The 22,443-nt window shown below is 41.3% G+C and overlaps 2 protein-coding genes across 2 annotated transcripts in view; one reads left to right on the top strand and one right to left on the bottom strand.

Annotated features, from left to right (window-relative positions):
• On the bottom strand, positions 1–12,686 carry rpl9 (ribosomal protein L9). The gene is made up of 7 exons (XM_060831184.1): positions 12,631–12,686; positions 11,117–11,163; positions 10,916–11,031; positions 4,821–4,916; positions 2,848–2,980; positions 2,677–2,757; positions 1–172 (listed from the first exon to the last, which is right to left on the bottom strand). The coding sequence occupies exons 2-7, from the start codon at positions 11,160–11,162 to the stop codon at positions 63–65; spliced, it is 582 nt and encodes a 193-aa protein (XP_060687167.1). The 5' UTR covers position 11,163; positions 12,631–12,686; the 3' UTR covers positions 1–62.
• Positions 12,687–17,704: 5,018 nt separating this feature from the next.
• lias (lipoic acid synthetase) overlaps positions 17,705–22,443 on the top strand; it is a 29,199-nt gene continuing 24,460 nt past the window's right edge. The window contains exons 1-2 of the mRNA XM_060831172.1: positions 17,705–17,793; positions 19,661–19,833. Of these exons, the coding sequence (XP_060687155.1) occupies positions 17,740–17,793; positions 19,661–19,833 (227 nt within the window). The 5' untranslated portion in view covers positions 17,705–17,739. The remainder of the gene's footprint in view (positions 17,794–19,660; positions 19,834–22,443) is intronic.

Genomic DNA, 22,443 nt, shown 5'->3' with positions numbered 1-22,443 from the left:
TTCAGTCCATAAAATTTATTCTAAAGTTACAATGAGTGCTGAGCATCACAAAGAGCTGAGCGTTAATCACTGAGCTGTGGAACAACAGTGGTCTTTTCGCTCACATAGATGCCATCCAGGAACTTACGAATATCCTTCTTTTTCACTGTTGTTGCTTGTTGAATAAGAGCAGCTAAAAGATAAAACAAACTGAATTAGAACAAAGATGGAGCATGATCAAAACCCCCCAGTGTGAAAACAAGCAACAACTCAGAAATCAGTTTAATATTTTAGTACTTTTGGTGTCCCTACTGTCTGATTACTACTAAATGAATAAGCTGAAAATGGACATTTAGAGTCATAGAGACACAGATGTACAGCATGGAAACAGACCCTTCGGTCCAACCTGTCCGTGCCGACCAGATATCCCAACCCAGTCCCACCTGCCAGCACCAGGCCCATATCCCGCCAAACTCTTCCTATTCATATACACATCCAAATGCCTCTTAAAATGTTGCAATTGTACCAGTCGCCACCACTTCATCTGGCAGCTCATTGCATACACATACCACCCTCTGCGTGAAAAGGTTGCCCCCTTAGGTCTCTTTTATATCTTTCCCTTCTCGCCCTAAACCTATGCCCTGTAGTCCTGGACTCCAACCCCAGGGAAAAGACTTTGTCTATTTATCCTATCCATGCCCCTCAATTTTGTAAACCTCTAAGGTCACCCTTCAGCCTCCGACGCTACAGGGAAAACAGCCCCAGCCTGTTCAGCCTCTCCCAGTAGCTCAGATCCTCCAACCCTGGCAACATCCTCGTAAATCTTTTCTGAACCCTTTCAAGTTTCACAACATCTTTCCGATAGGAAGGAGACCAGAATTGCACACAATATTCCAACACTGGCTTAACCAATGTCCTGTACAGCCGCAACATGACCTCCCAACTCCTGTACTCAATACTCTGACCAATAAAGGAAAACATACCAAATGCCTTCTTCATTATCCTATTTACCTACGACTCCACTTTCAAGGAGCTATGAACCTGCACTCCAAGGTCTCTTTGTTCAGCAACACTCCCTAGGACCTTACCATTAAGTGTATGAGTCCTGCTAAGATTTGCTTTCCCAAAATGCAGCACCTCGTATTTATCTGAATTAAACTCCATCTACTACTTCTCAGCCCATTGGCCCATCTGGTCCTGATCCTTTTGTAATCTGAGGTAACCCTCTTCGCTGTCCACTACACCTCCAATTTTGGGGTCATCTGCAAACTTACTAACTGTACCTCTTTAGCGCGCGTGTAAATTACAAAGTACAGGACCGATCCTTGTGGCACTCCACTGGACACATGGCCTCCAGTCTGAAAAACAACCCTTCACCACCACCCTATGTCTTCTACCTTTGAGCCAGTTCTATATCAAAATGGCTAGTTCTCCCTGTATTCCATGAGAGCTAACCTTGCTAATCAGTCTCCCATGGGGAACCTTGTCAAATGCCTTACTTAAGTCCATATAGATCACATCTACCCCTCTGCCCTCAATCTTCTTTGTTGCTTCTTCAAAAAACTCAATCGAGTTTGCGAGACATGATTTCCCACGCACGAAGCCATGACGACTATCTCGAATCAGTCCTTGCCTTTCCAAATACACGTACATCCTGTCCCTCAGGATTCCCTCCAACAACTGGCCCACCAGAGGTCAGGTTCACCAGTCTATAGTTCCCTAGCTTGTCTTTACTGCCCTTCTTAAAACAGTGGCACCATGTTTGCCAACCTCCAGCCAGAAACTGACTGCACTAATATGGATCCTCTTGCATCACTTTGCTTTTTTTTTTAAAAAAAAAGTGAATATTTAGAATTTCATTAAAAAAAACTTTAAAAAGATTTGCCAGGTGTCTGAAGATGAGGATTCATGTAAATAGGAGCTGGAAGAGAAATTAAAAGGCAATACAAATCCACAAACCACATTGGAGCAATGCAACATTAAAAGTTGCCCATTAGAAACATTTAGTATAAATTCAACAGGCGCTCAAGATTACATAAGTAAAAACAGCTTTTAAAAAAAGTCAAGTTGAATCCTACTGTAGCTTTCATTTTTCTGAAAATTGATCATACCCAAGGGGGAAAAAAGGTTTTACTAAGAGAGAAATTTCTCCTCATTCTTCTGAACTGCAGAAATTATATACCCAAATGATTTAAGCTCTCCTCATAAGGCAGGCCTGCCATCCCATGAATCAGTCTGGTACACCTTCATGACTGCCCTTCCCTAGACAAGTGTATCCTTCCTTTGGTAAGGAGGCCAAAACTGCACATAATATTCCAGGTCTGGTCTCACTAAAGCCCTAATTGCAGCAGGACATCCCTACTTCTATAGAAGCTCTCATCTCTCGGCTACATCACATACTCCCATGTTCTGCAATGGGAGAACCTGCACTGCCATCTTTAATGGGTTTTGCTTAATGAATGAAAACACTTCGTAAGAGGGGTAAAATAAAAGTTAGAGCTTAGTTCAAACATTCCCTTTTAAGATAACTCTTTAATGCTAGATGCTACATGTAGTCATGAAAGTTTAAAGTAGATTTTTCTCTCTTGTAAGGTAGTTAATAAAATATGGCAACATGACAGTCAGCAACATGATTCTTATTCTATTCCCATGTATTTTCAATAGCCAGGCATTTCAAGTTGACTACAAAATACTAACCAGAGTTTGACACCAACTCAATGTCGTTTCCCTCAAGAACAAGCTCATCTTTCTGGGCCTGGGAAACTATACATGAAACACCTGATGGAAGGAGAAAGAAATAGGGAGTTACATTGAAGTACATTCCTCATAAAACATTTGCAGAAAATACTTAACGCTATTTTTATTTACCTGGCTTCATACGGACTCTACGAATATACTTCTCTCCAAGAAAGTTACGGATTTCTACTAGAGATCCAGATTCCTGAACAACCACATTGATGGGGAAGTGAGCATAGACTGATCTCATCTTGTAACGGAAGCCCTAATTTTGGAAAATGGACAAAAATGTCAGGACGTTGCACATTTTTAGCACAAAATTGATAAATAAGTTACAATTAACCAATGCTCCTCATTAGTCAAGAATTTACATTTTAATCTGCTTGTCAGAATTTTAAAAAGTTGACCATCTGGTTTTAATTAAAAAATATATACTGATGACAATAATGCTCCAAATTCAGGGAGCTCAACAAAATCTGCTACTTTCATACTGCAGTAAAGTTAAGGAACTCCCATAATTTCAGAGCAAACCACTGCAGAGGTTTGAATATTAACCATTGTTCCTCTGCTGGATTTCAGTATCTTGCTTTTATTTAGAATTCATTTTTGGCCTTAATGAGTGACACATTCAGGCAAAACACAAGAAAACACTCACATTGACAGTGAAGTAACTAAGGATGCAATGACTGCTGCTGCTGACTTTATTCAAGGGCAACAAAGTAGGAACAATGGTGATTCACAACATGTCACTCAGTTCTTCCACAGTAGCAAAACAAGTTGAACTTTAACTTTGATGACATCTTTCAGCAATTACAGCAGGACAATGGATGCTTCTTGTTGCTATTCAATGAATCCCGTTGCCAGTTCCAACCTAGATATTTTATGCATGTTGTTTTTAAGGTCATAACTAAAGAACGATCTTTTCACATTTTTGTTTTCAAGGAAAAGAGGGGATATGAATATTTACAAATTCAAAAAGGTACATTCTTGAGAAAAAGGGAATTGGCTTTCACCACAATTGATGGTGTTCAGCCATGCGCAAATGTGGGTGTTGTTGTATTTTGCAGAAATGATCTAGTTTTCTCCTTAAGTCAATTCCTACTATAATCCATCAGCAAGCACGAGCAAGTTTTAGACATCTCATTTATTTAAAGCGGTTTTAAGATGATGAACTTGATTCAAGCAAAAGCCCTTTAGCAGTTAGCACAGTTGTTAGCACTAATGCCCAACAGCACCAGGGACCCAGGTTCAATTCCAGTTGTCAAGTTGAGGGAAAATCCTGCCAAGATTTAAGATTGATGCCTGAAATTGCCATTTTTCTAACATTAGGGAATTAAATGTGCAGTGAATTATCAGATCAACTATGGCTCTCAACTTCAGGTTCCTTACAGACAGTACATCAGCATTAAACAAGCGGAACTGTGAAGTGGAGGGAAACAGAAAGAGCATGTATGATCAGTGCCGTGAATGCATTCAAGTTGAAACTGGGTCTGTAGTTCTCAGGATTTAAAAAAAGAGATACTACAGAGTCTAGAGAAAACACTAGAATAAAAAAATCAGACAAAAGATTCATCACTGAAAGTTTGTGTACACTTGAGAAGAGCGCTCACTTTGGCTCCACATACCTCTATGACAGGGGTTTGCCCTAATGAAAATAATCAAGACAAGAAATCACACCATCCCACAGATAGCTATTTGATGAATTGTAAAGAACCACCAGACTCAAACTACACCCTAGACTTCAAGGCATGGAATTGAACCTCAGCTGAGCAGTCACAGATGTCATGCAAATATGATGAGCAGAGAACAAAATAAGTAATTGTATGTGCATTTGGTTTTAGATTTAATCGCACAAATAAAAGTGAATGAATTCTATATGTTCTTAGCAGTAATCTTGGGCTGCACTTCAATCAAAAAGTGAATGTGCTGAGCCTACATGAATAAATTTTGCCAGGACTACAGTATAAATTCTTATTTTGTCATGTTATTAGAAAAACTTGCTGCACATGGAACAGTATTTCCATTAGAAACATGGATCTTTGTGTGCTGAAGTTAAAAAATATGTTAAAGAAGAATCAGAATTCACCTACTCATAAGTTACTTACTAATGTGACCCCCTTGATCATATTCTGTACATGACTACAGATTGTCCGCACTGTGGCCAGCTCTTTTCTGTTACCCCACCATTTGTCAACTCGAAGCTTGGAAAGAGAGACAGTAATTTTATTAATTGCCTAGTAAACTTTAAAATCAATAATATTTATATTGCATTGCTATATTGACAAAGTAAATAATTTTACTGCAGTCTCCAAAATGAGAAAAATTAAGATGCGTTAAAGTCTCAGCAAGAGAACACACTTCGCAACACTTAATTAACATATGTCTGATGAATGATTGAAAGAAAGCAGTTTATTAAAGTCAAAGACATTAAATGTTATAAAACCACATCCATAATAGAATACTAATCCAATATACTAGGGTATTGAAACATATTTGAACTCCCAGTCATAAATCATAACCCCAACTATATTTCTACACAACAGCACAGATAAAAATTTCAGAGTGATGGTAACGTGTGTTTTCCAATCACCAAGTTGCAGTTCAGAAAACGCTAAAAATGTCCTTCAGTGAATGTGTTTACTGGAAGACCAGAAAATGTTCAGATCTTTAAAATACACAGAGATTGCCAATATATGAATAACAGATTTCCAGGCTGGGTTAAACCAGAGAATTAATGTAAAATAACTCTTATAAATACCAATCCCCATACTAGAATGGGATGTTACCAGCATTGTGAAAACATTCAAATGACAGGAAGGTTCCAAAGATTCCTTTCCCAAAATAGGCCCATAATTTTTAACCACATTAAACTGGCATTAAAGCACAGTGAATGGAGACATTCAAATTGACAAACCTCAGCTTCAGATCAGTGATTCAAATTCAGAACAGTAAGTTCCCACTCATTGCAAACATGCCTGTCACAAGGCACTTACTATCATTGTTAGTCCAAACTTTAAAAGCAGTAGTTTACTCAAAGGAAAATTCTCTCCTTCTCACTTGTCAATCTCTCACTTTTCAGGGAGCCCCAGAGCACTTTTTTTTCATTTATCTGGTTCAGCATCTCTTTCAACATTCCATTCCAGTCACCTGGCCTTCTTGATATCAAATAACCTTAATATCTACAATGGCCTTACTTTTCATCTGTTGACCTGATTTTTTGCCATGTCTTTTCAAAGCTCATCTCAGAGCTCAAGAAGCCACTCTTTCCATGAATATCAATTACTGCTTGTTATTTACATATAAACAGAAAGAAAATCCAAGTCAAATGCCTTTTAAATGATATTATACAAGTGTTTAATAGGTGACTTTAACTCCAAGAAATTCAACGAAATTAAATGACAATTGGTCAAACATGTAAGGCAAATAAGGACATATGAAACTGCCAGATTAAAGGTTGCTGTGCCATCCATTTTTAAATACAATGGTCAGTTTTTTTTTGTCCTTGTACATTCTAATGCAGAGGCAAAACACCTTCAAAGTGCAGCACCCAAAAGCCTAGCCCAACAAGACAACACGTAGCCCCAAATCAAAGTATGGGATAAATGGTATGAGTACACAATCTAATACTGGACACTGCATGGTCATATATGGCGTCTTCATCAGGGACACCTAGAACCTGTTCAGATGTTGACAGACTGGAAGACATGAGATCTGTTGCACAACCATGCTGTACATCTCTATGACTCTTGAATTCAAACGAGCTGGTTAACATTTTTCTCAAAAATCAACATTTCCTCAAAAACAAACAGCGTGACACCTAACTGGTGTATGAAATGATTACCACAATGCAGACTTCCAAAAGGCTTTCAACAAAGTCCAAAGAAAGAGATTAATGTGCAAAATTAAAAACACTGAATTTTTGAAGAGGGTGGGGGGACAATTGTATATTGAAACAGATAGAAAATCAGTTAGTAGACAGAAAACAAAGATTAGGAATAAATAGCAAGAGGATTCGAATACATGAACAAGGATGCCCTGCCACAATTATTGGTGAGGCCACACCTTGAATATCACATGGAGCTTAGTGTACTTATCTCAAGGACAACATGCTTGCTCGAGAGAGAGTATAGCAAAGGCGTACAAAATTGCTTCCTGGGACAGCAGGAAAATGTAGGAAGAGCTCAATCATCTCTGTGCTGACCAGACATCCCAATCCAAATGTTGCAATTGTACCCGCCTCCATCACTTCTGGCTGGTCATTCCATACACACACTACCTTCTGCATGAAAATCTTACCTCAGGTGCTTTTTAAATTTAAGGTGAAAAAGGAAAGATTTATGTCCTCAAGTTTTGGACTTCCCCAACCCAGGAAAGGCCCTGGTTATTCAACCCAACCATGCTCATGATTTTATGACCTCTACAACAATTACCCACCTCACTTGCTACTCCACTTCAAGGAAGTATGCACTGCACTCCGCAGTCTTTGTTCAACAGCACTACCGAGGGCACCATCATTAGCTGTCCAAGTCTTGCCTCCCAGAGCGCAACACCTCGTTTATCTAAATTAAACACCACCTGCCATTCCTCAACCAATTGGCCTATCAGAGTAAAGTCCCAACGTACTTGAGAATCTTATTCACTGCCCACTACACCACTTATTTTGAGGTCACCTGCAAACTTAATAACCACACCTCCTGTACTCACATCCAAATCATTTGTCTCAACAATGAAAAGCTGCAGACCCAGCACAGATCCTGTGACACACCACAGGTCAAAGGTCTCCAGTCCAAAAAAAAACAACCTGTACCACTGTCTCCTACCATCAAATCAATTTTGTATCCAAGTGGCTAGCTCTCCTTGGAACCCATGTGATTAACATTACTAACTAATCTACCAAGCAGGACCTTGTCGACCACTTTGCTGAAGTCCACAAACAACACCTACCATCAACCATCTTTGAATTTGTTTGAAGGTGTAACAATGAAGTTATGAGATACAATTTCCCATGCACAAAGCTATGCTGACTGTTCATAATTGATCCTAGCCTTTCCAGATGCATGTAAATCCTGTCCCTCAGACTACCCCCCCCCCCACCAACAACCTATCTAGCACTGATTTAAAGTTCACCAGTCTATAGTTTCCTGGATTTTCCTTACAACCTTTCTTAAATAATGACACATTAGCCAACCTCCAGTATTCCGTCACTTCACCGACAGTTGGGAATGATACAAATATTTAAGTGACTCAGCAATCTTTTACCTAGCTTTCTACAAAAGTTCTAGAAAACACCTGATCAGATCCCAAGGATTTATCCACCTTTATGTTTTAAGACCTCCACCACCTCATCTGTAATATGAGCTTTTTTCAAAGCATCACTATTTATTTCCAAGTTCCCTAGCTTCACTGCCTTTTTCCACAGTAAATACAAAGAAATATTTGTTTAGTATCTCACCCATTCCCTGTGATTCCACACATGGCCACATTGATCTTTAAAGGGACCTTAAATCGGTCTCTAGTTACTCTTTAGCCCTAACGTAATTACAGAATCTCTTTGGATTCTCCTTAACTATTTGCCTAAAGCTATATCCTGCCCCTCCCCCTTAATCTTCCTCTTAAGTATACAATGGAAGGCAATGGCCTACTGGTATTGCCACTGGACTGTTAATCCAGAGACCCAGCTAATAGCTGGAGTTAAAATCCTGCCATGCCAGATGGCAGAACTAAGGATCCAATGATGACAATGAAACCATCTGTCCTTTAGGGAAGAAAACTACCACCCTTACCTGGTCTGGCTTACATATAACTCCAGAATCACAGCAATGTGATTGACTTTTACCTAGCCTCTGGGCAATTATGGATGGGCAAGGATTGATGCCCACATTCCATTAATGAATTAAAAAGACAACTGGCCTTATATTCCTGAAGAATTCACTTGGTCCCAGCTGCCTATAACTGACATACCACTTCAGTTTTCTTGTCTAGAGCTTCAATTGCTCTAGTCACTCAGCATTTGCTACACCAACCAGCCTTACCCTTCACACTAACAGTAATATACCGTCTCTGAACTTGCTACCTCACTTTTAAAGACTTCCCAACCGTCTTTTTAAACGTGAATAGCCTCCCCAATCAATATTTAAAGTTCCTATCTAATATCATTATCCTTGCTCTAATATAAGTTTTTGATCAGTTCTATCCTTTTCCATAAATACATTTAAAACAAATAGAATTATGATCACTTGCCACAACACGCTCGTGCACTGATGTCTCAATCACTAGCCCAATCTTATTTCCCAACAGAAGGTCAACTATAATTCCTTCTCTAGTAGATACACCCACAAATTGAATAAGGAGATGGTTTACTTGTATGCAGAAATTCCATCGCACCCAGCCCTTCGCACCATGACAACCCCTGAACACAGCTGTAATGTTATCTCTAACAAAAAACTCAACTTCGACTCCTCTCTTGCCTTCCTTTATCTATCCTGAAGTACCTATACCTCAGAACATTGTGGTGCCATTCCTGCCCACAAGTCACCCGCAACAGAACAAGCAAATTTTCTGCAAGGATATCAGTCCACTTCCAATTCAGGTGGATTGAACGACTGTATACAGATCATTTCTACCTCTGAAGAGATCTCATAGGTCCAAAGAAAAACATCTTTCCCTCCTACACCAGCTCCTCAATAACCTGCTCTACCCTCCCTCGCACATGGTACCAGTAATAGTAATATCTGGACTATCAGAGGACCTACTTTTTAAACATCCTGCCTAGCTTCCATATTATCTCTGCAACACCTCATCCCTTTCTCTACCCATGCCCGTTGGTACAAACATGCACAATGATCTACTGCTGACCACTCTCCTCTTTCAAAATATTCTGCACTTTCTCAGACACCCTTGACTCTAGCACCAGGGAGGCAACATACCTCGCTGATGGCAACAGAAGGGTCTATGCCAGAGACTAGAGTCCCCTATTGCAACCTGACATACTCCTCATTACAGAGTTGAAAACTGTGGCACAGGAAAAGCGCAGCAGGTCAAGCAGCATCCAAGGAGCAGGACAGTCGATATTTTGGGAATAAGCTGTTTATCAGGAATGTGGAGGGGGAAGGAGGCTGGAAGCAGGTAGGGAGTAATTGTGATAGGCTGGTGGGGAGGAAGATGGACAGGCAGGACAGGTCAAGAGGATGGTGCTGAGTTGGACCTAGGATGAGGGGGAGGAGACGGAAAGAGGCGTTTTGAAAACTAGTGAAGTCGATGTTGATAGTGTGCTTGAAGGGTCCAAAGGTGGAAGATGAGGAGTTCTTCCTCCAGTTGGCAGGTGCTTTGATTTAGTGATAGTGGCAACCCAAGACTTGCATCCCCCTGGAAAAGCTGAAGTGGTTGGCCACAGGGCAGTGGGGTTGTTTGGTGCATATCCCAGAGATGTTCCCTGAAATGCTCCACTCATTACAGTAGAGTCAGTTATGGTACCAGAAACCAGGCTATCAGAGCTATGCTCCCCTGGGAGACCATCGCCCACACACCCTACACTATCCCAAACATCATACCTATTTGAGATAGAAATAGCCACAAAGATACTCCTACACAACCTGGCTAACTTTTCTACCATTCTTAGCGATCAAGCATCTACCTCACATTACCTTACATTATCTACTTTTAAGCTTTTGTCTGAAAATTATGCACCAATATGCAGTAGTCCCAATGTCTTTTTTAGATTAGATTAGATTACTTACAGTGTGGAAACAGGCCCTTCGGCCCAACAAGTCCACACCGACCCGCCGAAGCGCAACCCACCGATACCCCTACATATACCCCTTACCTAACAGTACGGGCAATTTAGCATGGCCAATTCACCTGACCTGCACATCTTTGGACTGTGGGAGGAAACCGGAGCACCCGGAGGAAACCCACGCAGACACGGGGAGAATGTGCAAACTCCACACAGTCAGTCGCCTGAGGCGGGAATTGAACCCAGGTCCCTGGCGCTGTGAGGCAGCAGTGCTAACCACTGTGCCATAAATTCATCACTGCCCAAATGAGCCTTGAACGTATGTACTTTTTAAGTGGAGAGTGCATACAACAAAGTTATCACTGAAGTAGACATGTCAAATCTTCACTCAGGCCTGCAAAATAACTAGACCAACATTTTTTCGCCAAAGTTGCCACCCGAAGTTAACAGATGCTTAAAATTAGTTACCTTCTTTTTCTTCACACCAAGAAGACTGAGTTCTAGGTTAATGTGATTAAATTCTCTGCGCAACATCCCTCGAGGCCCCTTTACAATGACTGTTCGGCCTTTCAAAGTCACATCAACTGTAAACAGATAATACTCATTACAGCACAAAGTATAATAACTGGTTATGAACATAAAACCTAAAAAAAAAGTTAGATACTGTACCGCTGTCAGGAATGTCAACAATCTGGTTGCTGAGAATGGTCTTCATTCTGAGAAATAAATAAAAATTGTTTAAGATAATATAAAAAGCAATACAACAGCATAATTTGCAAAACTAAGTCCCAAATCAATAAGTACAGCAGTCAGCTGCAATGAGCATTACATGGAAGACTATCCTTAGAAAACTTCAACAGGGGTCTCCAACACGAATATGATACTAGGAGCATTATTGTGCGGAGCTGTTCTTTTTGAATCACACATTAAATTAAGACACTTATTTATATCATGTATTTTATAAATTCAGCATGTCACAAAGCATTTTACAATCAAAACATTCCTTTTTCAAAGTCATTGTCACAACGTGGGAAACACAGCAGCCCATTTGCACACGTCTCAAAAAAAAAACAATTGTAAAATTTATTTTTTAAAAAAATCTGTTCTTGAGGGGTCTAATAAGGGATTAACATTTTTTAGGACACCAAGAGTAAATCTTCAGCTAGTTAAAAAAAAATGTCAGAGGATGCATTACTTCCAACTGACAGGAAAGATGGGGTTGCAGCTTAACATAACAAATCAATAGAAACACCTTCAATAATACAATCCTGATTGCATATGCTGGATTCAGGCCATATGTGCCTACATAACTAATCATGATGAATAAATACCAAAAGAGCTGTGGACGCTGTAAATCAGAAACAAAAACAGAAATTGCTGGAAAAGCTCAGCAGATCTGAGAAACCCAGTTCGGAGGAAGAGATACTTTCTCTCCAATGCTTTGGTTCGACTGGAATAAGAGGTCTACAACTTGGCCAAAATTTACCCCAATATCAATATCAAGTCCTTTTTTTTTGTCTGCAGAAACACTCTCTGCATTATTTAGCTGCCGTATTATTTACATTTCGACGATGATGACACTTCAGGACATCAAACAGAAGACAGTAGACGAGGTGTCTAAAGGAAAACAGCAATTTAGCAAGAGGCTCTTAAGCTGAGAGGCTGACTTTTCAGTTGGATTGACACTGATCAAATCCGTTTTTAACTGGAATTCCTGAAATGGTTCATGTGGGAGACACACAGGCAGTAATTATATTAGTGCGAGTTGACAATACGCTGTGAAGACTCGGCCACTTGCAATCAGCACCTATACCCTCCACTTAAGTTGGCACCAGGGTTCCGTTTGGGTCCCGACAGCTATACGGGATCTTCACTCTGGGTTGATTAAAACCCGGTTCCGGTGCGTTCAGTCTGACACCCGCACAATATTGACCCCTGGGAGCGACGTGGTCTTCAAACCAGGAACGGGGTTAACTCTTCGTCCCAAGGCCTAGAAGCGCAGGCTCGGTCACAGGAGACGCACAGAGTTAAGCCTCATCCGCCACAAAAACGCAGGCAATACTGCCCTGAGCCGATGCACAAACTTGCCCCCTTTCTTTTAAGGCGAAACTCAGCCCCTCAGATGCGCAGCGGCACCCGATGAAGGCTGATTCCCCACAGTAGATCAACTCCCACTATCTCACCTCGCTCAAGATGGAGGAAAGGAAAGTATCCTCCCGTCTGTGCACAGTTGTAGGGGAGCGTACTGCGTCACCACGATACGTCATCACGCACAGCCGCGGTCAGGACTAACACTTCCGGTAGGTTTCCCTCTCTTCCCATTCATTGCTGATCAGACTGGAGTGGGTTCAGTTGTTTACTAACTGATGGTTTCATTTCACAAATCGTTTCTGTTATTTTACTTGTGCATTAAATGAAAATATTTTCCTTTGCTCGAGCCATGAATAAACTGGCTGTAAGGAATGGATAGAATCTCACTTATTTCTATAATTAAAACTGCTCGCTGGACATGTAAAGGCAAATACTCATAAAGTTGTAAAGATGTAATGCACCTGTAAAACCCAATCAAGCCGAAAGACTTCGGTTTAGAAAGCATAATTGGACAACTGATGTCTAGCTAACATTAATCAATGCGCATCCTCGATCTCAACCTTTAATGAAATGGGTTAAAAATCACACAACGCCAGGTCATAGTCCAACAGGTTTATTTGCAAGTAGAGTTTAGATGAGAGTGGTGCTGGAAAAGCACAGCAGGTCAGGCAACATCCGTGGAGCAGGAAAATCGACGTTTCGGTCAAAAGCCCTGCATCAGGAATAGAGGTAGGGAGCCTCCAGGGTGGAGAGATACATGGGGAGAAGGGAGCAAAGAGTACAATAGGTGAGTGGGGGTAGGGATGGAGGTGATAGGTCAGAGGGGAGGGTGGAGCGGATAGGTGGGAAGGGAGATTGGCAGGTAGGACAGGTCATGGGGACAGTGCTGAGCTGGAAGGTTAGAACTGGGGTGGGGGAAGGGGAAATGAGGAAACTTGTGAAGTCCACATTGATGCCCTGGGGTTGAAGTGTTCCGAGGCAAAAGATGAGGCGTTCTTCCTCCAGGCATCTGGTGGTGAGCGAGCAGCGGTGGAGGAGGCCCAGGACCTGCATGTCCTTTTCAGAGTGGGAGGGGGAGTTGAAATGTTGGTCCACGGGGCGGTGGGGTTGATTGGTGCGGGTATCCTGGAGATGTTCCTTGAAGTGCTCTCCCCAATGTAGAGGAGACCGCACTGGGAGCAACGGATACAATAACTGCCATTGATGGATGTGCAGGTGAAACTTTGATGGATATGGAAGGCTCCTTTAGGGACTTGGATGGAGGTGAGGGAGGAGGTGTGGGTGCAGGTTTTGCAATTCCTGCAGTGGCAGGGGAAGGTGCCAGGACAGGAGGGTGGGTTGTTGGGGGGGGCGTGGACCTGACCAGGTAGTCATGGAGGAAACGGTCTTTGCGGAAATTGAAATATATCTCTGGTGGTGGAGACCGTTTGGAGGTGGCGGAAATGTCAGCGGATGATGCGGTTAATACAAAGGTTGGTAGGGTTGAAAATGAGAACCAGGGAGATTCTGTCCTTGTTATGGTTTGAGGGCGGTGGTGCGGGATGTGGACGAGATGTGTTGGAGGGCATTTTCAAGCATGTGGGAAGGGAAATTGCGATCTCTAAAGAAGGAGGCCATCTGGTGTGTTCTGTGGTGGAACTGGTCCTATTGGGAGCAGATATGGCGGAGGTGGAGGAATTGGGAATACGGGATGACATTTTTACACACCCATCGACTCCCACAGCTACCTTGATTACACCTCTTCCCACCCTACCTCTTACAAAAATGCCATCCCATATTCCCAATTCCTCCGCCTCCGCCGTATCTGCTCGCAGGAGGACCAGTTCCACCACAGAACACACCAGATAGCCTCACCTCCATCCAAGGCCCCAAAGGAGCCTTCCACATCCCATCAAAGTTTTACCTGCACATCCACCAATGTCATTTATTGTATCCGTTGTTCCCGACGTGGTCTCCTCCACATTGGGGAGACTGGACGCCTCCTCACTTCAGGGAACATCTCAGGGACACCCGCACTAATCAACCCCACCGCCCCATGTCCCAAAATTTCAACTCCTCCTCCCACTCTGCTGAGGACATGCAGGTCCTGGGCCTCCTCCACCGCCGCTCCCTCACCAGCTGACGCCTGAAGGAAGAATGCCTCAGAACACTTCAACCCCAGGGTATCAATGTGGACTTCACCAGTTTCCTCATTTTCCCCTTCCTCCACCTCACCCCAGTTCCATCCTTCTAGCTCAGTACTGTCCTCATGACCTGTCCTACCTACCAATCTCCCTTCCCACCTGTCCACTCCACCCTCCTCTCTGACCTATCACCTCCATCCCCACTCCCATTCACCTATTGTACTCTTTGCTACCTTCTCCCCAGCTCCCCCACCCCGCCATTTATCTCTCCACCCTGGAGGCTCCCTGCCTCTATTCCTGATGAAGGGCTTTTGCCCGAAACATTGATTTTCCTGCTCCTCGGACGCTGCCTGACCTGCTGTGCTTTTCCAGCACCACTCTAGTCTAAACTCTGGTTTCCAGCATCAGCATTCCTCATTTTTGCCTTATTTGGAAGTAGTGGCTTTCGAAGTGTTGCCCCTTCGTCAGGTGATGAAATGCTCAGTTCGATGGCAACAAATGACCCTTTCCCCAACTATAAGATATCCGTGTAATGACGTGCCCTATGAAAGGATGTGGAATCCCATTTTCAATGTTTCTGTACTGTTTTCAATATTATGATGAACTGGTTTTACATTTTTTTTCCCTTGTTTGGTTTTCCTCATCTCCCCCTCCCCCCCCCACTGGCCCTGGTCACGACACTACTGCCAAATAGCAGTAGTGCTTATTTCTCCCAGCGCCCATGTTGTGTGCATTTAGGTGCAGGACATACTGAAGAAACATTGAGGAGTACAGAAAACATTCTTCATAGATTCATATTCCAATGAACCGGTTATATTTGGAAAAGTCAATTAATATATGCAAAAGATGGAAAATTACTGATCAACACTTACTTTTTCCCAGAATTCTCTTCATGTCAATTAAAGACAGTCTCTGTGTCAGGGATGGATCAGCAGAACTTAATTCTCACAGCAAAATCCTATAACGTTCAGCTGGTCATAATTTAATATAGTGGCTTTTATTTTGGCAATTACAAATAAATGCACAGTGGTTCACAGAATCCCTACAGTGTGGAAGCAGGCCATTCAGTCCACACTTACCATCCAAACAGTGTCCCACCCAAACCTGTCCTCCCTATTGTATCCCTGTAAACCTATATTTCCCATAGTTAACCCAACAAACATACACATCCCTGGACATTAGGGGCAATTTAGCATGGCCAATCCACCTAACCTGCATATCTTTGGACTGTGGGAGGAAACTAGAGCACCTGGTGGAAACCCATGCAGACATGGGGAGATTGTGAAGCTCCACGCAGACAGTTCTTCACACTGGTGAATTAATGCTAAGTATCAATCCTTAACAAGCCACCCTTGTGAAATTTTAGGTCTAGACTCATAAATGAAGCCTGTCCTAATTTCAAAAATGTGATTTCTTAGTTTTTATTGAACACTAATGCATTTGTGATTTGCTTGTTAATTACTATCATTAACCTCTGGATTAACCTCTCGAAGTGGATGAGTTGTGATAAAAGAGAAGACAAAAAAAACAAAGCTGAATGAATTGCATAAACAGAAACAATGAAAAATAACAATTAACTTTTCTACAACACACTACAAGAAAGGGAAATCTATGGACAATCTGTAAAGTAAATGCCAATAGGATGGTGAAGGTGGAATAAGTGTTGGTAGGGAAAAATACAAAATTGCTGAGAAGGAAGTGTCACAATGAGGAAGAAAAATGGCTGAAAATGCACCTAACAATGATGCCACTTAAAGAGCATTATTAAAGTGATACATGCATAAAGTGTGGGCTTTTTTTGGAAGAGGAAATAATACATGCTTGTGTTTGGTGGATGTTAGGAATGTGGTTGCGTAGTTAACAATTTGATTCAAATGGAGATCAAACTGGAAAAACATAATTTCCCTTGTTAAAGAGTCACAAAGTTATACAGCATAAAAAAACCTTTCAGTCCAACTCACCCTAAACTGATCTCATTTCATTTGCCAGCATTTGACCCATATCCATCTTAAACCCTTCCAATTCAGGTAGCTATCCAGATGCCTTTTAAATGTTGCAAATGTACCTGCCTCCACCATTCCTCCAGTAACTTGTTCATACACACACCATCCTCTGCACAAAAAAATTGTCCCTCTGGTCTCTTTTAAATCTTTCCCATCTCACTTTAAACCGGTACCGTCTAGTTTTGGACTCCCCTACCCTGCGAGAAAAGGACCTTGGCTATTTACTCAATCCATGCTCCTCATGATTTCATAAACCTCTATAAGGTCACCCCTCAGCCTCCAATGCTCCAGGGAAAATAGCCCCAGCCTGTTCAGCCTCTTCCTATAACTCAAATGCTCCAATCCCAGCAACGTCATTCCTGAACCCTTTCACATTTAACACCTTCTATATTGTTCCATTTAGTATAGCCTACTGCATCCATTTACTTATTTATAGTTGGTAGTTTGTTTCTTGTCTATGAATCATGAAATCCCTACAGTTCATACAGTGGTCATTTGGCCCATCGAGTTTGCACCGACCCTCCGAAGAGCGTCCCACCTAGAGCCACTAGCCCCCATAACCCTGCATTAACACCTCCACAGCCTACATACTCCTGGACACTATCCTGGTTTATCCTGGATGAATTCCTTGGTTAATGAACGTTACATAAGTGTTTCTGAAACATTTGGTACTGTATTGTCAATACCGGACTGTACTGCAATCCAAAATAATTACAGGGTGAATGTGAAAGGTAAAAATAAACTCCTTCTTAATGCCTTTGCCTGCACGTAAAACATTTAAGAAAAAGCAGTGACTGTGGTTCGCTGACAAAAATGATCACATTGTATGTCATATAAGCAGTTAAGCAACACAGCACAGATTTTACTGCTCCTCGGATGCTGCCTGAACTGCTGTGCTCTCCCAGCATCACTCTCATCCAGAACCTGGTTTCCAGCATCTGCAGTCCTTGTTTTACTAGCCAGCCACACAGCAGCTCCGGCTGCTGCTCCCCGGTCAGACCAGAGGGCGCCGCTGTCGCTGGAGGTACTGCCGGCGGTGTCGGTGTCGGTGTCTCTCAGTGAGACAGGGGACGACATGAAGCTGCTGCAGGTGGGCTGTTGCTCGGCGACTGGCCTACGGCTGTGTCAGGTCAGTGAGGCTGGGTACATTACCATCACAGGGACGGCAGGATGGAGGGTGGGTGTCGATAGTGGAGCTGGATCTGTGGCCATTCCTTTGTTAAAGTATCATTCAGGAAACCTAACAAGAGTTCTACTGAGGCCGAATACTGATCTTTCACTTCATAACTTTGCCAGTATTTAAAACAAAAATCTAATGTTTGCAATATTTAGAAAGATAAAAGTTAAGGAAGTAAGAGAGACATTTCCCCAGTGGCCGGACGGTCCGTTTTTCCAGGGTACAGGGAGCTGCTGAATCTCCAGCGCAGACCCCAAAGGTCTTAATCGAGGAATTTAATGCCTTCCAGAAATCGGGAGCTTCGGCTGTTTCCCAGGGGTTAGGAAAAACAATTTCCCAGGAAAAGTTAGACAATTAAATAGATAGACGAACTCCAGATAAAATATGAAACCCATGTTCAGAGCCCCAACTATACTTCTCCCCAGATTTGCCACATTCCCAGGCTCTGACCTGACACCCACACTCAGATCATTACCCCCAGCATTTGCAGACCCGACCCTTCAATGGGAAATTATGCTTAACTAATTTAGTGGACTTCTTTGAAGACGTAACTTCTGCCGTGGTTAAAAGGAAATATATTGTACTTAGATTTCCACAGGCATTTGTTAAGGTATCACATCAAAGGTTATTATATCTGAATAAGGCAACACAAATTAATGACTACTATGGCTATTGCTACAGAAGCATAGAAGGTCTTAATGAAACCATTCTTCAGAAATTTTAGTTTTTCTTTCAAGTCATTTACGGAATGTGGACATCACTGCTTTGATCAGTATTTATTGCTCATCCATAGATGCCCTTGAGAAGGTGATGATGAGCTGCTGCCTCGAGCTAGAGTAACAGAGATGTACAGCATGGAAACAGACCCTTCGGTCCAACCCGTCCATGCTGACCAGATATCCCAACCCAATCTAGTCCCACCTGCCAGCACCTGGCCCATATCCCTCCAAACCCATCTATTCATATACCCATCCAAATGCCTCTTAAATGTTGCAATTGTACCAGCCTCCGCCACTTCCTCTGGCAGCTCATTGCATACACGTACCACTCTCTGTATGAAAAAGTTGCCCAGTCGGTTTCTTTTACATCTTTCCCCTCTCACCCTAAACCTATGCCCTCTAGTTCTGGACTCCCCGATCCCAGGGAAAATACTTTGCCTATTCACCCTACTCATGCCCTTCATAATTTTGTAAACCTCTATAAGATCACCCCTCAGTCTCCGACGCTCCAGGGAAAACAGCCCCAGCCTGTTCAGCCTCTCCCTGTAGCTCAAATCCTCCAACCCTGGCAACATCCTTGTAAATCTTTTCTGAACTCTTTCAAGTTTCACAACATCTTTCCGATAGGAAGGAGACCAGAATTGCAAGCTATATTCCAATAGTGGCCTAACCAATGTTCTGTACAGCTGCAACATGACCTCCTAACTCCTGTACACAATACTCTGATCAATAAAGGAAAGCATACCAAACACCTTCACTATCCCATCTACCTGTTACTCCACTTTTAAGGAGTTATGAACCTGCTCTCTAAGGTCTCTTTGTTCAACAACACTCCATAGGACCTTACCATTAAGTGTATAAGTCCTGCTAAGATTTGCTTTCCCAAAACCACTGTTGTGTCATTTTGAGTAGAATGGTTTGCACATAGCTTGTGTACGTTTGATGGACTTCATTCATCTGTGGATAATGGGAATGGTTTGTACCAAGTATGAATATTTGAATTCATGTTGCATAAATGTCTGTTTCTTGGTACATGAAGACAACTTTTAATATTTTTGTTAAATATGGGATCTTTGTTAATCGTGTGCGGAATATTTCAGGTCTCTGCTCGCTTTGTCTGTAGTCAGCTGAGGTTTTTCAGTGCATTGTCAGATGAAAAGAAAGCACTTCTACAAGAGGGACCTGACCTCCAGGAGTTTATAAGCGGCGGATTGTCAGACAAGAAATCATGGGAAGAATATAGGGGGATCTTGAAGCGTCAAAAAGGAGAAAGGTACAAGTTTTGGCACTTATTTTGAAAAGTACTAGAAAAAAATGTTAAAATGAAAGTATAGGAAATCTTGGAAATGCAGAATGGTTCTCTTGGCTTTTGTAGAGAAATCAAAGATCAGTTGATATTTTTTACATAGAGCTTTTCTCAGAGATTTTATAAAGAGCCTAGATTTTATGGCTAAAAGTAAGTGAAGGTATTAGCACTTGCTTGTTAATGAGTAAGTGGAACAGCAACCTGCAGTGCAGTTAAACCCACAAATTATTAATCTACATTTATTTTTTTTTCAGAAGCTTTGTTGTAACGTTCCTGCCAGAAAATATCATTGAAATATTTGAACTCCTTTACTTACCCACCAAATATATACTAAGCATTCACTAAGCAAGAAAAAGTTAAGGCTTGTCTATTTTGGTGTGACTACATATTTAATGGAGTTATTGGTGTATTAATTGCCACTAAACTAAACCTGCCTTTTGAAAATTAACTTTTATAAGTCTGCATTCTCATTCCTTAAGATTTGCATCATTATAGACTTCTTAAAACAAAGTATTTTAATTCTCCCTTATTTTGAACCTATAATTTGTTTCTTAATCCTGTCTTTCTTTCCTTCTCCATTCTTCTTACTGTGTATAATTTAGCATTGAATTAAATATTCTATCTTCTGCTTCTTTGTTTCAACTGTGCATCACAATACTCATAAGAATTCTTCAATCTGATTAGGTAAGGAAGTTAACCATTGCTTTCCTTATTCACTTAAGTGCCAGATTTTCTGTAGCAATCATATGCTGAAATGAATTTCAATTTGCTTCAAATTCCAATGTAAAAATGCATAGAAAGTGTGTGGGGAAAGTGTTATTGGTACTATTCATTCTCCAATGGCTGCAAATCCAGGCTACTGTAAATGACCTGCATATGAGAAACAGAATGGTGGCACACAGTGATCACACATGTAGGAGGAAACATAAGGCCGGGAGTAAGCCATTCAGCCCTTTGAACATTTTTTTGTTATTTAATGAGATTGTTGCTGATTTATAACTTAATTCCATCCACCTGCCATGTCTTTTAATACTTTTCTACCCTTGGTAACTCTCTCAATCTCATTTAAAATTATTCACTAAGCTTGCATCTACTTTCTTTTTTGCAGAGTTTATCACCCTTTTGTGTAAAGGAGTATTTCCTAATGTTTTTCTCCAGAATGCCATGCTTAAATTTAACCTCTTGCCTTAATTCTATGTCCCTTAGTTATTGACTCCTTTACGACGGAAAAGTGCTTTCCTTTCTAGCTTTCTCTACCTCTCATAATCTTGTAGACCTCTATTGGGTCCCCTTCTTCTTTGACTGCTCCATGGAAAACAAGCCCAGCCTTTTCAATCTTTCCTCGTTGCTCAGACCTTCAAGCCCTGGCAGCACCTGGTAAATCTTCTGTATATTTTCTTGAGTGCAATCACATATTTCCTATAATGTGGTGACCAGAGCTCTCTGCACACATTCTAGTTGTGGTCTAATCAGCATTTTATACAGTTCCAGCATAACAACCTTGTTGTTGTATTTCTATGCCTTAGTTAATAAAGGCAGGTATCTCATATTCCTTCTTAATCAAATTAATATCTGCCTTGGGGATCTGTGTCTATGCGCACCAATAGCCCTCTGATCTCTTAGGACTTTCTTTGATCCTGCCATTCATAATCTACTTCCCTGTTTTGTTAGTCTTCCCCAAGAACATTACTTCTCACTTTTCCGGGTTGAATTTCATCAACCACTGCTCTGCCAAGCAGTTTTTGGCTATTCTCCTCATTATTTATTACAATTTATTAAGTTTCTGCCATCTGTGAACTTTTGATCAAACTACCTATTGTATTTTAAACTTTGACTCTGCTTCTCTCTCCAAAGATGCTGGCAGACCTGTTATGTTTATGACATTTCCTATTTTTATTTTAGATCTGTAGCATTCACTATTTGGCTTTTATTACTACACTTTAGTGATCTGTGTGTATGCAACCCTAAATATATTTACCCTTGCCGTTCCCAAAAAAGAAACTTGATTTATGTAGTGTCTTTTTGACTTCAGGATACTGTCATACAGTGTTTTGCAATCAAATATTTTTGAAACATAGCTACTATTCCACCATAGGAAAGTATTTCCCTATTTAAATAATACTCAGGTCTATTCTTATATGCTGCCAGATAGATGACACCACATTTAACTGTTGTAATTCATTTTAACAGTTTTACCCACTCATTCAATTTAGGAACATTGGAGCAAGAGTGGACCATTCAGCTCTGCTACACTAGATTGTGACTGATCAACTATCTCATTCATATTCCTATACTATCCCAATATCCCTTAATGTCATTAATGACTAGAATTATATCAATCTCTGTCTTTAACTAACTTAGTGACTCAACTTCCACAGCTTTAGGAATACAGAATTCCAAAGATTCATAATTCTTGAAGTGAAGAAGTCCTTCCTCATCTCAGTACTAAATAGCTTGTCTCATTCTGAAACTGTATCCCTTAGTCTTTAGACCCCATACCCAGGTGAAACATTTATCCTGTATCTACTTTGTCTATCCCTTTTAAGTATTTTCAAGTTTCTATGGGATAGCTTCTCA

This window comes from Hemiscyllium ocellatum, chromosome 1 (assembly GCF_020745735.1).
Source record: "Hemiscyllium ocellatum isolate sHemOce1 chromosome 1, sHemOce1.pat.X.cur, whole genome shotgun sequence".
NCBI lineage: Eukaryota > Metazoa > Chordata > Chondrichthyes > Orectolobiformes > Hemiscylliidae > Hemiscyllium > Hemiscyllium ocellatum.
This window is presented reverse-complemented; position numbering and strand designations above follow the sequence as displayed.

Bases quoted from the DNA above. Each gene is read 5' to 3' on its own strand.
- rpl9 (XM_060831184.1), bottom strand. From the start codon at position 11,162: ATGAAGACCATTCTCAGCAACCAGATTGTTGACATTCCTGACAGCG. The intron at 11,032-11,116 runs GTACAGTATCTA...ATCTGTTTACAG, and splicing joins TGTTGACATTCCTGACAGCG to TTGATGTGACTTTGAAAGGC. The intron at 2,758-2,847 runs GTAAATAAAAAT...TCCTTCCATCAG, and splicing joins TAGAGTCCGTATGAAGCCAG to GTGTTTCATGTATAGTTTCC.